The following is a 25,178-nucleotide window of genomic DNA, read 5'->3' as shown; positions in this document are numbered from 1 at the left end:
TGACAGTTAATGATAATTAAGTGTGAGCTAAATTTAAGTTTTTTTTAGTCTTAAAATAGTCTACTAAACAATGTGGTGTATTTTTAACAGTTTTACAACTCAGTGGTGAATGGATTATAATTTCGCGAGTTGAAGTTTCAGATCTTACTTTTATTTTTCGACTGAATGTACTTGTAGAATAATTATATACTTGAGCTCGTTCTTACAAATAAATTTTCAAAAATTTCGTTTTCGATTATGAACTGATTTGTTTAAAAAGAACTCAGCGTAACTCATTTATCGGCAAACTATATTTTTTTAGTGGTCCGTAAACTAAAAATTTTAAAACTAACGTACGTTTCTTACGTTTTATAATCATTTACTCGAGGGGCACATCCGAATAATAATAATTATTATTATCCGGGAATTATTTGTTTCTAAGTTTATGATCATTTTTAAATGATTCTATGGAAGATCATTTAAATAATGTCTTAATTGTTTAGGTTGGTAATGTACCGTTTAACTTTGTGTCCATGATTGGTTAGTTTAGGTTAGCTATCTAAATAAATATAATATTATACAATCTTTAAAGATTTGGTTAGCAGTTAACTAATTGTAGATGATCAGCCTATAACTACTATCCCTACTACTTTGAATTATTTTAAACCATTAACACAGTTTGTTTATTTTTAATGTAGCTGATCTTACCAACAGTGCCTATTTTACAGTATATTTTTACGAAGCTTACCTAACCGAACGTTCTAACGATTTTACACTATTTTTTAATGTCATCTGGTGCATTCATGGTCAAACATGCCGGGTTAGAGAGTTTTTACTGCACTGACGATATTGCATGTTTCCATAATAAACATGTACTATCAAAAGAAACTTGGAAATAAATTTGTTTTCTACTGTTTAAAATTTTCAAGTTAGAGGGTTGCTGAAGTCTTGTGACTTTCGCAGTTGAATTAGTAGCCTAGTTGCAAGGTTTCATTTTTTTTTTTCCATTTGACCATACAAGTATTACTTACTACACAATGGTATCAGACACTTCAAAATATCAGTTAAATGTATATTTTCTTTCAATTAAAATTACCACTTATACATCAATAAATGTCTAAATAATTGGTAAATATTTTAATTAATAAAAACCATTAGGCCTATTAAACAATCAAAATTAATTACAAAAACAATTCCAGAAATAATATAATACACAAATTAAGTAAACGTTTAGACTTATATGTATACACGTGAAACAGCAATGGAGACTATACGGACAAAAATAAGTACAAGCGCATAAAGATAAAGGTTAAAAATAAAATAATACATATCAGAGATTGTACAAGACGTATGCTAATTACTTAATATCACAAGCATTAAAGTGGTATTGAAAAGGGGAAGAAAAAAGTTGTTAATTACCTACCATAACAAGTTTTAATGGTTAGAAGTTTAGGTCCTATTAAGATATTCTGCTGAGGAGTATTAACATTTTTGAAGTAGAAAGTTAAAAACATTACATTTGAATTGTTTAAGATTTTTGATTTCAATAAGATCCTTCAGTAATTTATTGAGTAGCTTTCCTCCTCTAACATCTACTGCATTAGAAGTGATGGCATAATTCACAGTTTTTATGTGTAGCCTACATTTTGTTTATGTCTTGTATTGTGTGTGTGAATTAGTTAAATATGGGATGTAGATATTTTTATAAACATATAGCATATAGGTGTACGTAAATGCATAGTACAACATTGATGATACATTTTCTGAAGAGTGGTCTACAATAATTTTGTGAATGTTTGTTTAGTATTGTTCTGATTTCTTTTTTTTGTAATTCAAGGATGGTATTTATTTCTTGGGTGTTGGTCCCTCAAAATATTAGTATGGCATAGGTATTGAATTAATAGCAGTATTCATAATAAGTGGCTTTTAAAAATTTTACACTGCGTTCTCTGCATAGTTTATGAACCAGGCTGTAAACTGGATTTATACTTAAATATTTCAAGAAATGCAAGAGTACAAAGATGCATCACGCAACGAACACAAGAAAACTACGGTTGTTTATAAAGTACATAAGTCGCAAGTCTTCACCAACCTTACAAATGTAAAACTTGTGAAATTTTCTTCTTTGTGCTTCTTTTGATAAGTTAATTAATTCATGTTTTTCATGAAAATGTATGGCATTCTTAGTAATTTAAATTAAAATGCAGTTTTATTCCTCTGTGCAATAGTTCAGTAAGTGAATATTTGATACATTTGATAAAAAGATAATTTTAGATATCTATACAAATAACCTATTCATGTTTAAAATGCAAGCCATAATGCAAAAAGTGTAAAGATAGCTAATGGTTACATTACATTTTTGCATCTTGCATTTCTCGTGTAGTTTATAAACCCAGCCTTAGAAATGTTGTTTGATTATCCTAAAAATTGGCTTTTTTAATTTCTTACTGGATTTTGAAAACTCTAAATAATGGAGAGAGTGATGAAGTTGAAGGAAAATTGTATGCTAAAAACAATGTAAAAGAACTAAAATATATAATGGAAAAAAAAAAACTGCATAAAAACTCAATTTTATTAAAGTAAACTTAATTGCAAACCATTACTCATCCATACATGAACATTTGTTGAATAAATTAAACATTGACTAAATGAAATATTGCGTATCCCAAAGTCTGGCATTGCAGCTTTTAAAAATCTTCTGAGGATTTTACGATAGCTACACCAATGTTGTTTTACTACTTTTTAGCTATGTACAAACAGTTGAAATTGAAGACAAAAAGTTGAAAACAATCTAACTAACCAAATCCTTGAATTTCAACAAGCAAACAATTTATAAATATTTTAAACACCTTACTTTATAGATACAATGTAATAAACACACAATAACAATGAACAAGCACTATTTTATGTATAAAAAAATTACTGCCGATAGTGTCTACAGATGGCACAATTGTTTTGAACACGAAACCTAAAGTAGACATCAAATACAGTATTAAACATGATGCGAATCATTCTCGTTTAAATGCTAATGGAAAACAAATTATCTCTCAGATATACTACTTTCGTTGTCACAATGCCATTTTACAGAATCGTTAAGGAAATTAGACAAACTTGAAATACCTTTTAAAAAATTTCATTATTGTTTTTAATGCTGAAATTATAAAATAAACAAATTACCTTAAAATAATATTGCCTTTATGAGCTGCTACAGTAACAAATTTCACAAAAATTTTCTTACTTTGCATATAATGGTTTGAACACTCTGCATTGTCAAGTGAAAACCAACCACCAGGACTGACTGCTTTCTTTCCTGACCGCATGTCTCTGTGGGTGAATATTTAGCTTTGTGCAACACTGTCTTCTCACAAAACATAGCTTAGTAGGGAATCAACATTTTTATCTAATTCTTAGGAAAGGTATAAGCAGTAATTTGTTTTTCAAAATGTGATGTATACCAAGGGCGTCGCCAGGGGGGGTAGGGGTGGGGCAGTTGCCCCCCCCCCCCCTAGAGCCCTAGAGATTCAAAAAAGTGTAGCCAAATGCAAAAAAATACATACTTTTCCCACAACTTGCCCCCCCCCCCCCCCCCTCCCCCTAGGCCATCGGCTGGCGACGCCCTTGATGTATAATCAGTTCAAAAGTTAAAAATCATCAGTAGAGGTATTTTGTGCAACTGAACTGAAATACCTTTGCAGATCTGTTGTGTGTTTACTTATTTAAGAGCTAACAAATATTTACTACCATATTAGATGTAAATAATTTGTTAAAATGTGATACTTGTATTGGGAGGACCAGAGTTCTAATCCAGAAACAAGCCTTCTTAATTTCTGATTTTGATTGTATCCTGAAATCATTAATGCCTTATTGTTAATAGAATTCATTGGAAACAATGCAAGATCTGTAATACGCACAGGTCATGTTTACAGTTATGGCTACAGTAATGTTTACAGTATTTAAAAAAAAAAATATGGATTTGAAAAGTGGTACCTTGATAAGTAGGGAGGGGCTCAACTAAATTAATTGCGTCCGGGCCTTTTGATTCCCCTCCGTGGCCTTGGCCCCAAAGATTTTCATTGAGCGCAAACCTCAACCAGTCTTATAACCACACTTTACTAAACAAATATGGTGCTTGTACTATCAGTTTTATTCCAGTTTGAAATATTACTATAGCTCTTATGATTTGTTAAACATTTTGTAAGTATAAAATGTCATAGTGGGGAAAAAAAAAGATCTTGAAATACTTGTTAGAGAGAGGAATATTTTAAATGATGAACTTGTATTTAAAAAAATAGCTATAGTGGTGTATAGATACATGGTCAAATGTTATGAGTTTGAAAGTGTAAATGAAGTGTCATGAAAATAAAACATGTTAAGTAGGCTATATAGCTTACTCATTACGTGAGATGTGAACATGCTATGATAAGGTCCAGTTTTGCTTGAAATTGTTCAGTGACTCACAGTGTCATTGTGATAATTACTGGCTCTGTGCTATGGTTAGGTTAGAGAGAAGGGAATTTCTTTTTCAATTTTATAAGCGAAATAACCTCAATGTGATTACACCACTGAATGTAAGTATCTTCGATAAGTGTCGTTGATTGGCGTGTGAAGTGAATATACAAATTTGGCATTCTGAATTCATAAGTAAACTTTTGATAATGATATTTTATTTATCTTCTGATTGCGAGGTTGCTCAACCTTGCATCATTTTAACAGTGTTATCAGATAAAAGCAAAAAAAAATCAATCTCTTCTGTTAAGCTGTCTGTGTGATCTTTAACGGTTTGCCAGTTTAGTAAAGTCATCTTTCAGGCAGTTAAACTTCTTGAAATAGAGTTATTTGTGCGGTTTATGACGTGAGTTGAAGTTTTGAGTTATTGTGCGATAGCTGAAGAAGACCAAAGTTTAAGTGACATGCAGATATGAAACCCTGTCCTGTTCATTTTGAAGAGATTAAGTACTCCCTTTGTTTGTTTGTGAATTTTATCTGTTAGACTTTTGTCACATTGGTAATTACTGATATTTACTTACTTTAGTGAGGAAGCACACATTTATTCAATAAAACATTTAGAAATAAATTACTCATCATAGTTGGATGAATAAAATAATATGCAGATATAGTGTTAATATAACGAAATTGCAAATGACTACTTTTTTTTTGTGAATCTTCATAAAGTAAAAAATGTGGATTAGCTGCCATTGGGTGTAAAATAGTTACAATAAGTTTTGTTCATTTTCGACTGAATGTGTGTTTTAACATGATTGATTAGTCATAATACTTTACTCTTATTGTTGTTGAACACTGCTTATTTCTTAGTGTGGTGAAATCTATTATAGACAAGGCTTTCCACTTGTAACTTTTTTATATATTAGTTATATACCTTCTTAGAGTAGTGTGACGACTTTTAAGGCTTTCATCATCTGGGCCCAATAGGTGGGCCTAGAGGGTGACAACCAACCCGTGGCCTGCCAAGACTGGGGCGCTGGCCTACCACACTGACAGAAAATCACTACTCGATTGATAAATAAATTGAAATCGTAGAAGATGACCATTCTTGAAAAATTCCGTTGCGTAAATTATATTTTTCAATTTCAGTAAAACCTCGTTAATTTTTTGGCCCTCATTGATCCAATCTCCCGGTAATCCATATCAGATTTGTAAAAATTTTATTTAATGTTCACATAAAAATTTTTTTAGGTCTTTCTTGGCCCTTGTGAGACAAAGTATTTATTTTGCACCAGTAGTCCATTCTGTCAATTCATCAGACAATAGTGTGCTTTCACTTTTTTTTTATCTTAAAAAACTTTGTTACATACATCCATTATTATCACTATGTGTAAATTTGTTTGATATTTTTATAGTGATGTAATTATAGGACTGTAATATTTAAATAAACAAGGCAAGTGCCATTTGGACTCATGCACCGAATGTTGTGTGTCATACATGAATGGTTTTTCTTAACTTACAAGCTATTTTAGGTGTAATTATATTCATAGTTCTTATTGTTAGTTTAGATATTGAATTTGGTCGTATATTGGATGTGAGTCATACATTTATGTTCCTATTTTCCGGTTATAGCCATAGCCAAAATAGTCTAAAACTTGCTAACTTTGACGATAACTTCTTGTGTAATACACAATAAGTTATTGTGAAAGTTCATTATGATAGGGCACACACACTATGAAACTTCCCAAGGTTTATTTTATGTTATTATAGCGTGTAACAGTTGGCAGGAAAATATTTATCACATATTTAAAGCCAGCCACACTTGTTCAAAATTAGGTGCTATGTATGCACTGGCTAGCCATTAAACTAAATACCGAAAGTTGAACTGCCAGGTTTGGTTAACATTTGAAAGGTCTAAATTTGTGGGGCCTTACTACCCTTAAAAGTTTTGATTTTTAAAAGGGGGACTACACACACACGTGCACACGCACACAATATTTTTAATAATTTTGAATCGTAATCACAGATTATTTATGTACACATACTAAAAATTTATTATGTTGCAGAGAACAAATCAGAATTTCTCATTAAGTCTTGTTAGCTTCAAACATGTTACTTTTTTTTTTTTTAATTTAAATTTTTGTGAATGGGTCCCACTTCCTGAATCTCTTGGTAGCGAAGAATAAAAAAAAAATTATTTGATTTGAATTGCTAATGAAATACCAAGTTATTCACAGGGACGCAACTAGACTATTTTCTGCTTGGGGCAATAACTCCTCTGGCACTCTTTTTCTTCTTCTTTCAAACCAACTTAAAAAAAAACTTTCCCGACAACTGCTCATATTACCACATAATAAATAATTCCACTATTCCAAATATTTTCGGTTCAACTTAGATTGTAAATAAATATATTTATTTGCAGTAATATCAATTTTAAATACAGTGCAAGTTGAATACCAAATTATGCGAAATATACCACTTTTGAAATAATTGATGATATACACGGTGTGTTTCTTTTAATACAAATAATTCAGTTTATCTGCCCTCCAACATTTTTTTTGTGTTCCAACACTACGATACTCAAGTAAATAAAAACTACCCTGTCAGTTCAGCGCCCCCCTAATTCGGTGCCCGGGAGACGAGCCCCCGTCTGCCACAGTTCGTTACGTCCCTGGTTGTTCACGAATATCAAAAATATTTATAGAATACTCACGCTGACAATATTGTGCTATGTCACATTTCTGTGGTGTAACACTCTTTCGCTCATGGATATATTTAGTTTGTGAAGTAAAAAGCCAAGCCCCTGATACGTTATAGGTTGAGATAACTTCCTACTTCAGGATTAAACTGTATCTGTGTTAGATAAAATAATTTTATGAGTGTGATGGTGTGATGCCTGATAATCTGATGTGTCTCAAAAGTGCCCCTCCCCCTCCACCACCACGCAATGGTTTGTTTATGATAACCAGACTAAATGATGCAACAACAAACTTATTTTTGAAACTTACATGAGTTGACTAGCATCTTAATTTTTTTTTATTTGTGTTTGTGTTTGTTTCCCCACGGACACTTGGGGAACTTTTTAGGTGGGCTAGACATGAAGATACAAAGGACAGTTAGGCATTGTAAGTAGGCAAGTACCCCTCTCACCTGCGGAGAAAGCACTGCAACAGGTAGGCGCCACCCACAGATAGGCACCAATCACACTAAATACCTGCAGATAACACACAACACAGACACTGAAATACACAAGGCATTAAAACGAGGACAAGAAAAAATAGTAACTTTACTAAATATTTGTTTTTATTTAAATATATTTAGATAAGGTCTGATGATATTTAATATTTTTGAAAGGTAGCACACAATTTTTTATACCTATTTGATTGTCAAGGAGTTGAGTATTTTTATCTAGGTCATTGCGATTGGTAATTAGTCTGTATATAATATTGTTATTATTGGCATAGCTTGTAAGCGACTGTTAAATTGAGGAATTCTGAGGCTAGGGTTGCCAAGGAAATATTTACATCTTTTTTTTGGAAATAGAGCAGTAATGGACAGATAGTGAATATAATAGTTTACCGCATTTAACTAAGGACAGTGAGAATAGTCTCGGGAAATTCTTTATATTTATGATTTTAATTAGTTTATTTTTATATTTTCTAATTGTCACTGTCTGAATTGATGATGATCAAAATTACAGAACTAGATTCTAATTGGGATCTGACTTAATAATAATAATAAAGTGTTAGAATTGAGTCAGTGTTAGATGTATAGTAAGTGGTGAATTTAATTAAGGCTATAGTTCGGTGTGAACTATAAACCATAGAGTTAACATTTTGATGGGAATATAATTTATATTCAAGAGTGATGCGTAGATCTCTAATTCAGTGAGTCAATAACGAACAGCATGTTGTATGTTTTAATGCAGGTGATGATATTACCTACCAAAGTTTTAATAATAGTAGGTCCTAATTGAGAAAAACATTTTTCTATATTATATTATATTTTATAGTAGTTTTAGTGCATTTGGAAATGCACCATATGAAATCTTTTTTCAAGGGCGCTGGCCTCTGTTAGTAATTAGTAGTCCAGTAATCATATTGTTTTCTCCTTCCGCATTTTATATAATTACCTGGCGCTCAGAATCAACCTGGGTATAGCGAAAACATGAAATCCAAAGTTATTTTTTTTAAGGTTTTTGAATTAGCAACTTTCAAAAAGAATTAAAAAGAAAAAAAATGAAGCTTATTAGGTATTTATGTATAAATTACTATGTTGGTCAAAATAGCTTCGCAAAATACTCATTATTTTTAAACCAATTTTGAATGATAAAAATGGTTACTGTGGGTCATCCTTACAATATACACATATGCTATCGCAGAATTTTCTGTAGACCTTTCTAAGACCTACAATTCTGTAGTAGATAATTTGATGTATCATTCATGTATAAGTCAGCGTGAGCCATGTAAGGGCCACAAATGTATAAATTTACGACTTGATTTAAAAAAAAAATCAATGTTTCTATATTATCTTTATATTTGATATGAATGTATTAAACACACGAGCAGACCCTGATAGCAAATTTGTTTTTATACCATTTGATAGAAGACTAGATTAGAGAAGAGATGTCAGTGTGTGCCTTAGGGTTCAGAACCGGGAAATCGCGGACCCGAAAGTCCTGGGAATTCCCGATAATTTTGATGTGGTAAAATAACCGGGAATTTAAACATTCTATTCCCGGTTGTTTCGGTACTTTCGAGACTCGACATCGACAGCATAAAATTTAGCTTGTATTTCTTCCACGTGCTCCTCTCTGGCGAGGCAAGAGTCATTCTGCGGCTGTGTGCCTTGTTCCTGGGATAACCGTGTTCTTTCTTACGAGTTTGCTGTGTGTTGTTTTCTTTAATAATTATGTGATTTGACGATTATTTTATTAAATTTTTTTCCCCCAAAGTTCAAGATTGAAGGTAATACTTACAATAAAAGTGATTTGTTCACGTTAGTAGATACTTTTTGCAATAAAAAAATGTAGCACAAATATTTATAATTTTTTTTTCTTTTTAGTCACTAAAACGTTTTAGTCGTTTTTTTTTTTTTTAATTAATCGTTACTAATACTTCAATTGCCGACTGCTGCACCAATAATAATAATAAAACTACCCTACTACAGAAAGTACCGGGAACTATTGGTTCCGTTGAAGACTAGTAGCGTCTAGTCTAGACTATAGTAGTCTCTGGGCTAGCCGCGGCGCGAATCGACGTCAAACGATGACGCCCCCTTGTGCGGAAAGGGGGGGGGGCGGCTGGGTGTGCAGCCAGTGGCGTAGCTAAGGTGACTGGCGCCCCTGGCCGAATTTGAAAATGGCGCCCCCTCTTGTATTAAAAGAGTTTGGGGGGTGGGGGGAGGGTTCAGTAACCGCGAAACCGTCGCGGCAGTTCCCCCCCCCCCTTCCCTGCTCCGGTGCCCCTTGCGGGGGGCCATCCCTGCCACCCGCTTGCTACGCCGCCGCTCTGCCCCAGCCGAGCGCGAATTGCTTCTGGGTCGGGCACCCCTCCCCCTCCCCCTCACTGTCTCGCATGGCGATAACACCGGAGGGTCGACGTTATCCGTTATCAGTCGCTGGTCCGCCGTCTCTCTTTTAACGGCGAGGCGCTCGCCGCCGCTGTCCAGTCGCCAGCACGGCATGTCGCGAGCCATCGACTACCTCTTCGACAAGGTGAGTGCCCTCCTGCCCTTTCCGACACGCTTCCGTCAGATTCCACCCGCCGGTCAGTCCGTCAGAACCTCGCCGAGCGGTGACCATAACCTCAAAAATGTCTGAACGGCATTGTCTTGATTTTTAAAAGGGTTTTTAAGTTTATTCGCTAAGCTGCTTCCGTATTTTGTATGTATGTATGTATGAAACAATAATTGTCCGAGTGACAGAATAAATTAATAGTTAACAGTAAATAGAAAAATATATTTAAATATTTTAAGAGTTAAATAATGCTCGCAGGCTTTCGCGACCACTGTCTGAAGTGGCTCGGCTTACGGGTTGTGTAGCCGCGTCCTTGGCGAATAATTAATCTACAACTGCTCCCTGATGATGGCGACTGCAACGTCGACCAGAAACGTCGGTGAATTATTCGCCAAGTACGCGGCTACAACCCAGAAGCCAAGCTACTTTATATTAGTGTTTGTTTTTATCTTGTATAAGTGTTTTAGAGTACACGATCGTCAAAACTGATAAACCTTTACAAGTTTTACATACTCGAAAATACAGGCAGCATCCGACTAGAAAAATATTGTTACGAATAGCCGCGGGTTCGTGAAGGATAGCCCAATTAAAGATTTTACTACAAACTACACAGTTTTATTGATGGCCACTACTTATGTTCTTACAATTAATCTTCTACAATGGCAAATAATCAATTGCACTTAAAAAAAATATGTTGCCTCCTCCAGTCACTCGGTTCTTACACACTGCACACCTCGCTGGGCCGCATCTCTGGCGCAACTCTCGCCGCAGCACCCCTCGTGGACCTCCGTCGCCGCACTCCGCCGCCGTCGTCGCACCTCTCAGCCGAGGACCCACTCGACGCCTCACTCGGGACTCCGCCGCACCCGCGACACTATCGCCCGGAACTGAACTCTCTGCCTTTGAACCTTCGTCCAGGGACTTCGCCGCTGCATCGCCCGGAAACTCCGCCGCGGGAAAACTCCCGACTCCACTCACTCTCTCACTCACTCACTCACTCACTACCCTGCCCTGGAACCTTCGTCCAAGGACTTCGCCACTCTGCCGCACCCGCGACCTCAATAAAGGAAGTCAAAATGAGAATATACTCTCCTCATCTCTGTATAGCATACCATTTGTGGTTATAGTGACGCTGTCCCGCCCCTTTTTCTCACGTCCTTCAGACATAGCAGCTCACTCGCTTTCCATCTTACCCCAAGTGAGAAGCGTGGTGCTATTCCAGCGCCAATCATCATCGTTACAATTTTCCGTAACTAGATTTAAAAACTGGTGATTTGATGTTTGGAAAGGTCCGTATTTTGTCGGGTCTTGGCCCCGGGTGTTAGTTATTCCATTTTCTTGCCATTGCCGTTTATCAAGGGATTGTCCCGCAAAGTTATTCCGACAGATCCCTGGAATTTGTTGTTGGGTCTCGTCAGATGTTGTACTAAACGTTATTTTCGAGTTGTTGAGTGAACTTTGGAGACTTAAACATTAGAGCTGTAGCAAACCGTATGTATTCGGTACTGAGTAACGGGTGCGCCGTCTAGTACCAAGTTACACACGGCTGCATTTCGTTACTCACATTTTTCGTATGTTTCACGCATGCACGCGCATATTCGATGAATTTACGTTACAAAGAACGATGTTTGTTTATTAAGTAAAGTATAATTTGGAAATTCGTCGTCAAAGTTTTTTACTGTTTATTAAAGGTATTGTGTGTGACAAAGTTTGAGATTAGAACAGAAACAACGCAAGAAAGAATTTTTTACAAATTAGAAATATGTTTGTTTTTGTTTTTTATTATCGCGTATTTTCACGTTTTTTTTGTTCTTATCTTGAAAGAGATAATATAATAAAGCAGCTCTAATGATATTTAATTGTTTTTTGGTTAACAAAAACTGTTAATTATCAAATCTTGTTTATATTCTATTTATTATTTTTTTACGTGACGTCATACTGTACGCGTGCGCAATACGACTCGGTTCGTTGCTGCAACATAACATAGCATGTTATGCGGTATCAGAAGTAACGAGTAACGTAACGATACGATAGTAACGAGTACTAATTGTTGTAGTAACGAATACATACGGGTACGTTTTTTTTCGTTACTTTTACACCTCTATTAAAACATGAACTAGCAAGATAAGCTGTCGTGATTGAGTTTCCAGACACGGCCCTCGACTGGGTGATGAAGCAACGGAGTGGTGTGTTGAGAGTGGGCCTAAGCCTGCACGGGTTGCGATGGTTGCTTGGGTGGATGTTGCCCTCGGACCACGTGGTCGGCCCACAGCCAGCCGGGGTGACGGTGTGGCGGCGATATGCGGAGAGGTTATCTGTCGAGGTGGTGTCCCGTCACGTCACGAGCTATAGGACGTGCCTAACGGATTATTTTTTTTAATTGATTGGTTAACGGCTTTCGCCCACAACCAGAACTATATATTAAATTAATTCGAATCGTCATCATATCGTAGCAATCAAATCTCGCAATGTAAATTAACACCCATGTCTTACCCGGGACTCGAACCCAGAACCCAATCGCACCGTAAGCCGGTGTGCATCCGACCACGCTACGGAGGTCGGCAGTTATCTTAACCGATTTTACTGCTTTCTTGTATTCGCCCAGTCAGGTGGAATATGGCCACCGAAAATTGGGAAGCCTTCATCTCCCAGACGAGAGAGCCGCACCAGAAGTTCCCCGAAGTTCATGCTCGCTTTCTTTTATTTTTGATTTCACAGTATCTTTAATGCAGCTATCCTAACCAAATCAACCGTCCACAATGTTTTAAAGTATTTATAATGTAGCTAACCAAACCTAATTGACCATTAGTTATCATGAGTTACAATGAACCAAAAAAAAACCGAAGATGCACGATCGGGCGTTTGGGCTCTCTCGTTTGTGAAAAGAAGGCTTCCCCCGAAAATTCTGCGCGATTGAAAAATGCCAACATCATAAAATAAGTTTTAAATATAAACAAAACATTGAAATTTCTTAAACATAAACATAAAATAAAGTAATCTCTCAAACATTCTTAATTCAGAATTTACGGAATGGTGTATTAACGTAATGGCGTATTGAGTATAATGGCAAAATGTTAATTATACTTTGAAATAATTTTTGACGATGTTGAATGATTTTGGTGGAAATGAAATAAGCATGGCTGCCACGTGCAGACATATGCACGTGTGTATTTTTTTTTTTTTTGCAATTGTAACTGCACTCATGCTTTGCGGCTAAGGAGTTTTTTTAATCTTTGAATCAAATATAAAGCATTTTAACGTATTGTTTTGGTTGTTCCGTATTTAAAATAGATAATTTTAAAACATTTATGGTGAATATTCCCAGCAACAAACGACCGAGAAAAAAAATCAAGTTTGTCAAACATTTATTTTCCAAACGTTAACGACTTTTAGGTTAGGTTGCCTGTAAATACCGCACAGTTCCCTGATTTCCAAAGAAAATAAGTGTGTTAGTTAAGAAGAGCCTATGATGTACATTGTGTATTGCACAGACCCGAACAAGCCCGAATATCTACCCTCGGCCAACTTCGTCAGTTTTTTTTTGTTTATTACTTTACAAAATTGTGGATGGTTGGTTATGTTAGGTTAGTATAGCTACATTCAAAATACTGTCAAATCATTTTAATGCCGACGTTGGCCGAAGGTAGATATTCGGGCTTGTTCGGGTCTGTGCAATACAGAGTGTACATCGTAGGCTTCCCGTTAGTTAAAGCTTTATCTTCCTTGCTTTGTGCCCAGAGTAGGCCGCATGGCCTGGAGCGAAGAGACTGCGTTGCGGCCGATTGCTCTTGTACTGACCTTGACATTTCACATCAGCGAGTAATTGATTGTATTCTGGCCCCCGTGCACACGGCCACGTTCGTGTAATCTCACATAAAAAAAACCATGAAACGGATTTAATGCATTTTTAGGACTATAAATTTGTATCGACGAATGATATAAGTATTGCGTGGAAGCATGGCCCCCACATTCGATCACAGGCCCTGGATCCAGGATCCCCCTTTTTTCTCAGTCACGTGCTACATTACAATTGCATGGTTACTTCTTACCTACACTCTTTTTAGAATGTCATTTTACCTGAAAATACATGGTATAATTATGGTTACTATTTCATAAGTCCAAACTAAGCTTTGTTTATGAAATTTTTTGACGTGACAACGTCTAATAAATCGATGAACAAAAAGTGTCCCGTCACGCATATTGTTCCGTTACGCTGTGTCCCGTTACGCTCATTGTTCCGTTACGATGTCGGCGAGTGCAGTAATAATAGGTTATGTTACAATTGACTAAAATGTTATGGTGATTCATATCATTGATGATAGATATTTGATTACAGTTTATTTCTATGAAAACTTGTTCATAATAATTATATTTAAACTTTATAGCTAAACGCCAGTTTTTAAAATTAATTTCAAGTCATCTACACGTGAACTGTTTCGTCGACTGTTTATATAGTGAAGTGAAAAGTTAATGTGGTTTTCATTGCTTATTACAACAACAATTTCGGCGATAAAGGTTAATTATTCTTGCATTTTAAAAATCTGATTACTAGTATAATTTCAAGTACCTATTTATTATTTTATTATTAAAATAAAAAAAAATTATTCAATTTTATTCATAAAAGTATGCAATCATTTCATCAATGTTTTGTTATGACGTTGTCACGTTAAACTAGCGTCAGTAAACCGACTTTACAGACAACCAAATTTTTTTTTGTTCATTTCTTTCACGCCTCGCCGGGAGGGTGACGGGGTCACGTGACATCCTGCTCGTTCCGCGCGCGGCCGCGGTGAATGGGACCGCCACTTGCCCCGGTGCTCGGGTCGGGGGAGGGGGTAGAAGCATTGTGACGTCACGGGCGTCCTCGTGACAGCGGGCAGACGGCCCAGGGCGTATTCTCGGCCGCAGAGCGACGCCGACATGGCCGGGGACGACAACTTGTCTGTGCCGGAGGTGAGTTTGCACCGCACTCACGTCGCAGAGGCTTCTCGTTAACACGTAAAACAAAAGGGGGGCTGGGTTGTCTGTAAAGTCGGTTTACGGACGATAATTTCACGTGATAACGTCATGAGAAAACATTGATGAAAAATTGCATACTTTTTAATTTTCGAAATTTTATTTACAGTTTTTTGCAAATTTAATTTAAAATAATTTCAATGTCAATAAATTGTTAGTTTGAAATGACGAATAAATCAATTTTTTTTTAAATTGCTGCTTTAAAAAAAGGCCCTCCTTAACCTGTTTGATATTACAGAAGATTTTCTCGCACGGTGGTTGTGGCCGGTTCTTGCACGCTCGGCTCAGGCGGAACGTGACAGTGAGTCATGCTTTTTCGTGCGTGCATCCGGCGTTCATCGATTTAAAAGACCTTATCACGTCAAAAATTTCCAAAAAAAAATGTTTAGTTACAGTGAAAAAAAATTAACTCGCGTGTAAAAAAAAAACGAAATATTAGAAGCAAAAAAAAATTATACTACCGCGTCATAGTCGACGCACCAAGCTTTTCCTCGCGTGTGACGTAACAGTGTGAGGGTTCCCCACTGCCTCAGACCCATTGGCCCCCACATTCGGTTACGAGCCCCTGGCCCCAGGATCGAAGACACTGCCCCCCTCCCCCCCCCCCCTCAACCCCATTTTTACAGTCACGTGCTACCTTATAATTGCATGCTTTCTTACCTACACTCTTTATAGATTGTTTAATCTTGAAAATACAGGGTAGATATAATTATGTTTACTATTTTGTAAGTCCAAACTAAGCTTCATTTATAAAATATTCAATACGTTGTTTTCCTAGTTTGTAAAAAAATTATACTAGTTAAAGATTTAAAAATAAATGGGACTGGGCCCTGGATCCAGGGGTCCACCCAGGCCCACCCTTGTAGGGGCCATGCTCAGGCCTTGTTTGAAGGGAAGTCTTCTTTTTCACAGACGAGAGAGCCAAACGCCCGATCGTGCATCTTCGGTTTTTTTTTTATTTTGGGCAAACTCATAACTAATGGTCAATTAGAATAGGTTATCTACAATAAATACTTTAAAACATTGTGGACGGTTTATTTGGTTAGGATAGCTACGTTAAAGAAACTGTGAAATCATGTAAACGGTTTGCTAGCCCTGGGTATCTACATATTAAAAAAGTTATTTGCTAAGAAACCTTCGGGGAACCTCGCGTTTTGGCTCTCTCGTCTGTGAAATAAAGGCTTCCCCTGTCTGAAGGTGGCGCCGGCCCAACACTACCACGTGGTCCCCCCCTCCCCCTTCTGACTGCCTCGGCCTCGCTGACAGACCGACAGTCCAGTGACTGACGACCGAGGTCGCGCAGCTAAAGTAAATACTGTTGATTGGTGTGGGGGCGATAAGGGCGACTCTCGCTCGCGCATCGCACTCCTCTTCGCCCCTACGCCCTTTAACGCTGCGTTAGACGGTCAAGTTGTTTAGAGAATACATCAAAGAAAAAATATATTTATTTAGCTGGTGAAATAAACTGTTTGTAATGACTATGTAAATAACATGTAATTTGCTGTATAATTAATAGGACACCCTATAAATGATTCAGAGTATATTAAATTATAAATATGTACTGTTTGTTGTATTGTGTAAATTGTAAATTTTGTAAAATTTGCGATTATTTGTTGAGAGTGTAAATTAGCAAAATTCATTATAATTGTAAACTTGACTATTGTATCACAATTTTAACTATGTTTAATTTTTGTTTATAATTTGACAAGGCCTATATCCCTTGAGCTGTTGGCTCATGTGGGGATCTGCAGGTGGATTGAAAATAAATAAATAAACATTTCGATCTGTAGTTTGTTTCAAGCGATTGGCCATTTGGGCCTTCTTTTAGCCACCGAGTGTGAACGTGTATCAAGCTACATACCAGTATTTCTCAAATGGTGTTAAAAGTTTTGATCAAAAAATTATTTTTAAGGGTTGATTGAAGCGCGCGTCAATCGATTTGACTCAAATTTTGGGACCTTATTTAGTACTGTGCTCAACCGTTGGAGCGCTCACAACATGCCAGCAGTTATTGAAAAGAGTGGGCTTTTTCCATGCTTAACCTACGTTTTCTATAAACAAACAAAAGAACATAATTTTTTTAGTGTCGTTTTTACCCTTTCTTTTATAACTTTTTTAAGTGATTTTTTCTCGTGTTTCGTGGCATTTTGAAGGTTTACAAAAATGGGAGATGGTCCTGAACGCTATGTCCACTATCCTTTGGAGGTAAGTGCTGCAGATGTTCTCCAGAGTTGGTGTAGTTTTTAAATTGTATCGTCTTCGCGCGCGGGGCACAAATCAACATCAGCACACTTCAGTAAGCTATTGCCATGTATTTGCATTCTCGAATTCATTATTTTTTCTTCAAGACGCGTCATTTCAATTCTGCTGGACCGCGAGTCATAGAAGAAAAAAAAAAATTGTGCCGCTTCCAATACCTAAATGTTCGTTAACGTTCCACGCAGTGGTACCCTCACTGTCGTACAGGGGAGTAGCCAGAAGGGGGGGGGGGGGTGTTTAGGGGTTCTAACCCCCCCCCCTTAGCCACTATTTTTTTTCTTATCTGAAAGCAGGTTAGCTAAAAGCCTGGGTGTCTTACTGCTATCACCGGCCACTGCACTGCAGGGGAAGAGTAAGCGAGCCCTACCGATTCTCCTTCCCTTCCCCTACCCCTGTCGCGAGCAGAAGCTATAAGGTTGTGACGCCGTGACGGGTCCCAAGTTTTCAAATATCTTCCACCTACTGTATCTAACCAGCGCGGTAATTATCAGCAGGTGGTGACTGGGTAACTCTTCAAGCTAAAGCTTATTGTTTCCAGGAATAGGCCAGTTCTGCCGAAAACCAACCATTTTTATTCCTTTTTTTTTTTGTTTTGTTTTGTCCAGCTTCGAGCATGATTTATGATTTTGAGTGGACGTGGACAAGGCACTTGAATTGATTAAAATATGTATTTTATTAATTTCTTACTTCATCACTCAAACAATTTTTTTATTAAAAAATTAATATTTTTACCATTAATTACAATAGTTAAAGTTAAGTACCGAAAACTGCTCAAACATCACTATTTTACACCTTAAAATTCAAATTTTTTCCGGGGGAGGACCCCCCGCTTTAATAGGGGGGGGGGGGCCATGCTTCTTAACCCCCCCCCCCCCCCCCATACACAAATCCTGGCTACGCTACTGCTGTCGTGGTACTTTCACTGCACTTGCCGGACAGTGTAGTGAACTGTGTCGCACAGTTTACAGTTTCTGCTTTCTCATTTGGTTGTAAAACTCCCGTGATGTGTATTTACTACCACATGTTCGGCCATGGACAAATAATAATATACTACCTAGTTGATTGCTGGTTTTCCTCAGCGACTCATGGTTACCCAATAGCACTTAACACAACTCACACACACTTTAGAAAATACAACACATTCCCAATCCTGATTGATCATTCCATACTTCCCTTAACTGGATGGTGTTATGCACAAATGAGTTAACCAACAATAGGAAAAAAAAGTTATTGAAATAATTGTGTAGGAAAAATTACATTTTTAATTGAGCTAAATTTTTTCAACCGACATTCCTTGCTACTATGCCATCTTGCGACCAAACATTCAACGCACTGCCACAATACCGGTTATTGTGTGTTCAACTTTGAGCTCAATTTACTCAGTCGAAAATGTTTGTGGGTTGAACCATTTTTACATAACATCGCCCAACTATGGTATACAAGACTTGATTTTTGTAATAATTACTTTGCATCATTGCAAATCATCCAGTGGTAATTTTTCCACATTCTAACCATGTTAGCGATTGCATTTAGCTGTTAAAAGAACTATAATCAAGATACTGAGTATAGATGACTGATGCTGTCTTGAATACTAACTTAATGAAAATAGTTAACAATTGCCACACAATACCAGTTTTGGTCTTTAATTTTGGCTGTGGGGTGATTATACGTACATCATCAGGCGTGGGGATGTCTACATTTATGGGTGCAGATGCGGCCAGTATTAACTTGATCGTGTGGACACGAACATTAATTGTGCAGCTGAGTGATTTGTTCACCAACCAGCACTATTCAGTAAGTCTCGCTCGATGTACGTCCACTCCGTTGTAGGCTGGGTGTCGAACAGGCATGTACCTGTAGGAACTAAAGGTGGTAGCCGTACCTTTTTAAGTGAAACTTCTTTGCTGGGGGCTACGATTTTCAAGCGTTACGAAACTTCCGATCGCTTGAGGGTAATAGTTAGCTTACGTGGTATTTATTGCCCCTGGTGATTCAATATTCTTCCTTGCTGTTGTTTGATTCAGTATACACTTTCACTTGCAACTCTTGATCGTGAAAAAGCCACATAACGAATATATATTTAACAATAAAATATGTATTTCATATTTCATTGCAGATAAAGGTGATACCACCAAAAAAAAAAAGGAATGATCATTCATCTACCTTAATGACTATCACTCAAACACAGAATTATACAAATCAACAAACACCTACGTTTAAGATGCTTAACTCGCCGATGATGTGCAGGAAAATGGCTTACCCAACACCCAAGATGTAGTCAGAATGTTATCTTTGCGCCACGGACTCGGTTGCAACGCTAGGAGGTACAGGTTAGCAAAGAGCAATAAAAAAATTTTTATAGCCTACAGCGCTACGCGATAATCAAGCCAGTTATGAGCGGTTCCCAAACAGTGGGTCGCGACCCACCAGTGGTTGTCGCGGAAGGGTTACAGGTGGGTCGCGACTCGATCCTAAAACTATCAGAAACCATCGAATAAACCACCAGAAAAGATGAGAAAAATCGAAACAAATCGAATTGTCTGCAAACACGTATCTATTGTTTAAATAAATAACTGTTTTGCTACAAAGTGCTTATATTTTGTCAACCATTTTCAAATCAGAACACCAATTGTTTATCAATAATCAATCGGTATCTTAAAAAAAAAGCACATATATATATACTTGCAATATTTGATGGTAAATTATACATACATAAGGAAAGGATACGATACAAATAAGGTTTTTTTTTTATTCCACCATGGACCGATAGACCGTGGAGGTATTCCTGTAAGGAAAGGTGGGTCGCCAGCTGAAAAAGGTTTGGGAACCACTAATATACAGTAAATCTGTATTTTATTACAAGTGAGCAAATTTGAACTCGACTGGCGAGTGTGTTGTGTGCAGTATGCAGTAAAACGCCACAGGCCTTCTCGGAACTTACGCAGTAGGCTGGCAGGCGTTGCTACTTTAGTCTCTGTCGCGCTTTGTTTCTAGTCGTACGGTTGAGCACTTTTATGTTCACATTACTGAAATGTATTGTATGTTAATTATTCAGTAAAATACTACAATTTTAGCATAATTTAAAATTTTTTTACTGTTAATTGTAAACTTTTACTGTACGTATATTTTTTTAGATTTTTAAGTTCAAATTAATGTTTCCTTTTTTTATTTCCCATTTTCGGCTTTTTTTTTTTTTTTTTTTTTTTTTTTTTTGTGGATTATCCGCGATTTTCACTATCCGCGGTAGCCCTACCACTTAATTTCGCGGATAATCGGGAGTGTACTGTATAGGATTGTTAGGGACCGGAAAAAATTCGCGGGTTCAATGACCTGTAGGATGAACTCCATAGTTCTACGTGCACTCGGTCAAATGCCACCCACTCATTGGCTGCTCGCTGTCTTGTGAGACGTTCCAGCGTAGCAGCCTGTGATTCGATAAAGCTTCGGTCGGGCGTTTCTCATTGGCCCAGAGTCATCCAGGTGAGTTGTGAGCCAAGAGGCAGCACTGAGGTATAAAACTATTTGTATTTTAGCCTAACGCGAAATGAATTCGCGAATTTTTCCGGTCTCTAATGATTGCACATTGTGATGTTGGAGAGCGTGTGTGACGACACTAGTGACGTAGCGCTGGCGGCTGAAGCCTGAAGTGCGGTCTCATCGTGTCCTCGCCGGCGATGCTCTCTTCTCGCCTCGTCACGGTCGGCAAGGTCGCCGTGCCGTGCCGTCACGACATCACAATAGCCCTAACAGTCATAACGACCACCTCCCCTGCCGCAGAAGCCTTCCAGCTTGCGAACCAGCCGTAGTAGCGTCCAGTGGCGGATCCAGGATTTTGGTTTAGGAGGGGCTTGACCCAGCTGAGGCTAGGCTTTATCAAGGCAAACACTAAAACAATAGTGGACCCAGATGCTTTTGGAGGGGGCTTGAGCCCCTTAGTCCTCCCCTCTGGATCCGCTACTGGTAGCGTCCCAAATTATTTTGCTTCCGATATCTCGTGTCTTGCATGATTTTTAGATGAATCAGCAATATAACTATATATTGATGTTCATAACAGTATTTTTTTTTCTACCTAGCAAGAACTTTAAAATCAATAGCAATTTATTTTTTGTGTCAAATCCTAGCATATACCGAAAGATTATCCGTTTGTAGGTATGTACCTTCGTCTTGATACCTTTTTTTTAAAAAATTATTAAATCAATAAAAAATAAGTTTCCCCCCAAATACTGAAAACATGAGCTTACTATAGTTTTGGAAAACTATTTTTTTTTTTTTTTACTCATTTATGAGTGATTATACTAAAAATAAAGGGTTTCAAGACCAATGCTACATGCGAACGGATAATCAAAAACTGTATACCACATGTTTTCAGTACATGCTAGGATTAACATAAAAATTGTTAATATGGCGTATTTAGTACTTAACTCTCGCCCTTACAATTTTTTTTAAATTTTTCTACGACCAAGATTCTTTCGTTTGAATAGATCAAACTTAAGAGCCAAACTCGGGCGAAACACGTCATGATGAACTATGCCTCGTCGTAGTTGGAAAACGACCATGAATATTAGCCATCAGTAGTAATGATTCACTAAGCTTTAGAACATACTTCACTTAAAAGTGTCTTTCAGTTGGCTCTGTGTTTTTTTTTTAAATTTCTGGCAGTGTTGCTGTGGATGATCTTGTAAATGTAATGAAAACGTGATAAATTTTTTTGTACTATTTGCAACAAAAAAAACTGCAGCTTCATTATTTGACTTTGACATTGTTTGACAATGAGTCGTGCTTTTTCGTGCGTGCAGCCGGCGTTCATCGATTCATAAGACGTTATCACGGTAAAAGAAACTTGACAGTGGCGCTAATAAATGCAAAGTAATACATTAAAAAAAACTGAACCGACTTGCCGGGCGGGCTGTGGACTGGAAGGATTTTTTTTGGGGGGGGGGGAGGAGGGGAGGGGCGCCTCTATTGGCTTGCAGGCGTGTCCTCGGCCCGCCGTCACGTGGTTAGCAGGGCTTCTTGACAAGTGTTGGGGGGGGGGGGGGGGGGGGGGGGGCGTGCTGCTATAGACCGCCGCCGCTGCTACGAGGCGCCTCAGTGCCCAGCAGACGTCGGCCGGGAACAGACGCTACCGCCAGGTACACACACACACGCGCACACGCGACACGTCCTTGAGGCCTTACCAAGCTGCGTCTCTCACGCCGTGTCGGTACTTCTTCAGGCGCGTTGTGAACAATTTTTAACGAGGATGAATATTTTCGATGCGCGCGCAACATGGAACAACTTTTTTTTTTTCGCAGGATGAAAAAAAAAAAGTCATATATGTGTATATAAAAGCATTTATTTATTGTAAATATTTGTTATATAAATTGTGTTTATAAACTTATGTTCCCGTATGTAAAATGTTTTGCATTATAATTTATTACATTATTATTTGACAAATAATTAAAATTAATAAACTAGAGTAAATATCCAGTTTGTTTAATAATTGCCATTACATATTAATTAAAATATATCTCTATTATTTTACTAAATTAAATATTTAATTTTACACATGTGTTTATAATATTTATTACTGAGTACGCATATTTTTTGTCATTACTTATTTTAAGGGCTATTTCTAAAATTTTAACTAGCTATCTCCTCCGCATTTGTTGATCCGTCAGGATATTTTCAACAGATATTCACCCGGTGAAATATCATGATGTTAAAAGGCGCACAAGTCTTCGTAATTATCACTGGCGCGACTTCTTGGACCCATGATATTTCACTGAGTGAATGTTTGTTCAAAATATTTGTGGCAGATCAACGAATGTAAGGAGGCATCGAGCTAAACTTGTTGGAACGGTCCTTAAATAAAAAAATATATATATGAAAAAAAAATTCAATGGCGTGTGAGACAAGCCTTAAGTACGCATTGCGTGTGATTAAAGGTGGGTTTACGATTGAAAATTAAGAATTAAGACTTAAAGACTTAGTCGTGTACTTACCATATGACTCTATGTAAACTAGTGGAATGGTTTATGATTGTCGTGTGTGAATTTTGACGGGTCGTGTGCGAACCATATGATGACTTAAAACTTAACAGAAATGGTTATATTTTATATTTTTCGTTAAGACTTAAGGGAAGTGACCAATCACAACAAACCGGAACCTTTAAACCGGAAGTTTATGTCTTATTATTGGACCGAGCGAGGCAGTATTTTGGGTTAGAATTCGTGTATTTGTCATTTGTAATCAACATCCATTTCGAAAAATAGATATCCCATTTGTCAATAACCTATTTCAAACCTGCTTCTCCGTTTCGAACAATGGCCGACCATGTGTTTTGTGCTGTGATTGGTTATAATTAACGACTTTATGTCAATCATGAACTGGAAAATGTAGTTTTGACTTAATCGTGTGCTCGATGTTAAGTTATAATTCTTAAGGAAATCAATCGTAAACCCAGCTTAACGCGTCCACTTGTAAATGATATGAAACCAGAAGCTCGTGTTTGTCGGGAGCCACACGCAAAGAATCGCACGTGGCTTTGTGTACAGTCGGACTGTCGGAACGCACACTTGCGGGCGGTCGGTTCTACAGCTTCACTGCTCTATGGCAGTGAGCGCGTGTTGGCGTCACTCTAGGTCCACGAAGAGCCTACGACGCACATTCTGTATTGCACAGACCCGAACAAGCCCGAATATCTACCTTCGGCCAACTTCGTCAGTTTTTTTTTGTTTATTACTTTACAAAATTGTGGATGGTTGGTTATGTTAGGTTAGTATAGCTACGTTAAAAATACTGTCAAATCATTTTAATGCCGGCGTTTGGCCGAAGGTAGATATTCGGGCTTGTTCGGGTCTGTGCAATACAGAGTGTACATCGTAGGCTTCCCTAGGTCCACTCGCAGCTATGCCCCGCGCTATTTTTTTTTTTTTTTAAATAAATATAATATTCGTTTGCCCAAGTGTTGAAACACAGTAAGTAGTTTTATTTTTTTTTATTCAGCAACTAGAACATTTTTTTACAGCTTATTTATTTCATACATAACTTATTGTCGCTATATGATTATGGTCACATAATTTCACTGGTAAACAGCTACCTCAATGTCTCATCGCGCGTTTTAAACTAAAAAAAAAAAAAAACTTTAAAAATACATATATTTTACAAATTGTAATTAATGATTTATCCATTATTCAGAAGAAGATTCCAATTGTTAATTTCGGCTCGTAATAAAATTTTCTTGCAGCTGTATGTTTTCCGAACATGAGATTACATTTTTTCGTGAATTTGAATATTATATATATAATATATATAGTGCGAATTCTTTCAGTAAAGATAATGATAGGAGCAGGCACGAGAATCTGTAGGTTTACCTGGGTAGAGAAAAAAAAGGAGGGGGGGTGGTAGAATTACATTTATCACTCCCGTTTCATAGGCATATTTTGGAAGCGCAAGCCGGCCCTTCTAAACACCCCCCCCCCCCCCCAAAAAAAAAAAAATTCTCGTTAAAAAAAAACTACGACTTACTTAGCTATAATCCATTTCTGCAAGAAAAATTCAAAATCAAGCTACAAAATGTTGACCGGACGAACTTATGAAATAACTTTCCCGGCTATCAGTGAAATGGAATTGTAGGTTAAAAAAAAAAATTTAGACTAAAAAAAATGTTTGACTGGGGGAAAAAAATTGTGAATGTATCTGCTAACATTTTGAATTTACGCATTAATCATACGGGTTTTTGTTGAAATTTAACGTATTTGTA

General features: G+C 37.2%; 2 protein-coding genes across 6 annotated transcripts in view; one reads left to right on the top strand and one right to left on the bottom strand.

Annotated features, from left to right (window-relative positions):
* LOC134537381 (uncharacterized) overlaps positions 1-25,178 on the bottom strand; it is an 843,397-nt gene that overhangs the window by 421,983 nt on the left and 396,236 nt on the right. The gene's annotated exons all lie outside the window — the stretch shown is intronic.
* The window catches only part of LOC134537360 (UTP--glucose-1-phosphate uridylyltransferase), a 54,896-nt gene that overhangs the window by 323 nt on the left and 29,395 nt on the right, over positions 1-25,178 (top strand). Inside the window, exon 1 of one of the 5 annotated variants that reach the window (XM_063377711.1) lies at positions 9,995-10,138. The exons of 1 other annotated variant lie outside the window; for it this stretch is intronic. In XM_063377711.1, coding sequence (XP_063233781.1) covers positions 10,106-10,138 — 33 coding nt within the window. In that variant the 5' untranslated portion in view covers positions 9,995-10,105. Of the gene's footprint in view, positions 1-9,994; positions 10,139-14,823; positions 15,113-17,219; positions 17,381-22,530; positions 22,567-25,178 lie in introns of those variants that run through there. 3 more of the 5 variants (XM_063377710.1, XM_063377708.1, XM_063377707.1) reach the window with 3 other exon arrangements.

This window comes from Bacillus rossius, chromosome 12 (genome assembly GCF_032445375.1).
Source record: "Bacillus rossius redtenbacheri isolate Brsri chromosome 12, Brsri_v3, whole genome shotgun sequence".
NCBI classification, from domain to species: Eukaryota; Metazoa; Arthropoda; class Insecta; order Phasmatodea; family Bacillidae; genus Bacillus; species Bacillus rossius.
The sequence above is the reverse complement of the archived record's forward strand: the minus strand, read 5'-3'. Positions and strand labels throughout refer to the sequence as shown.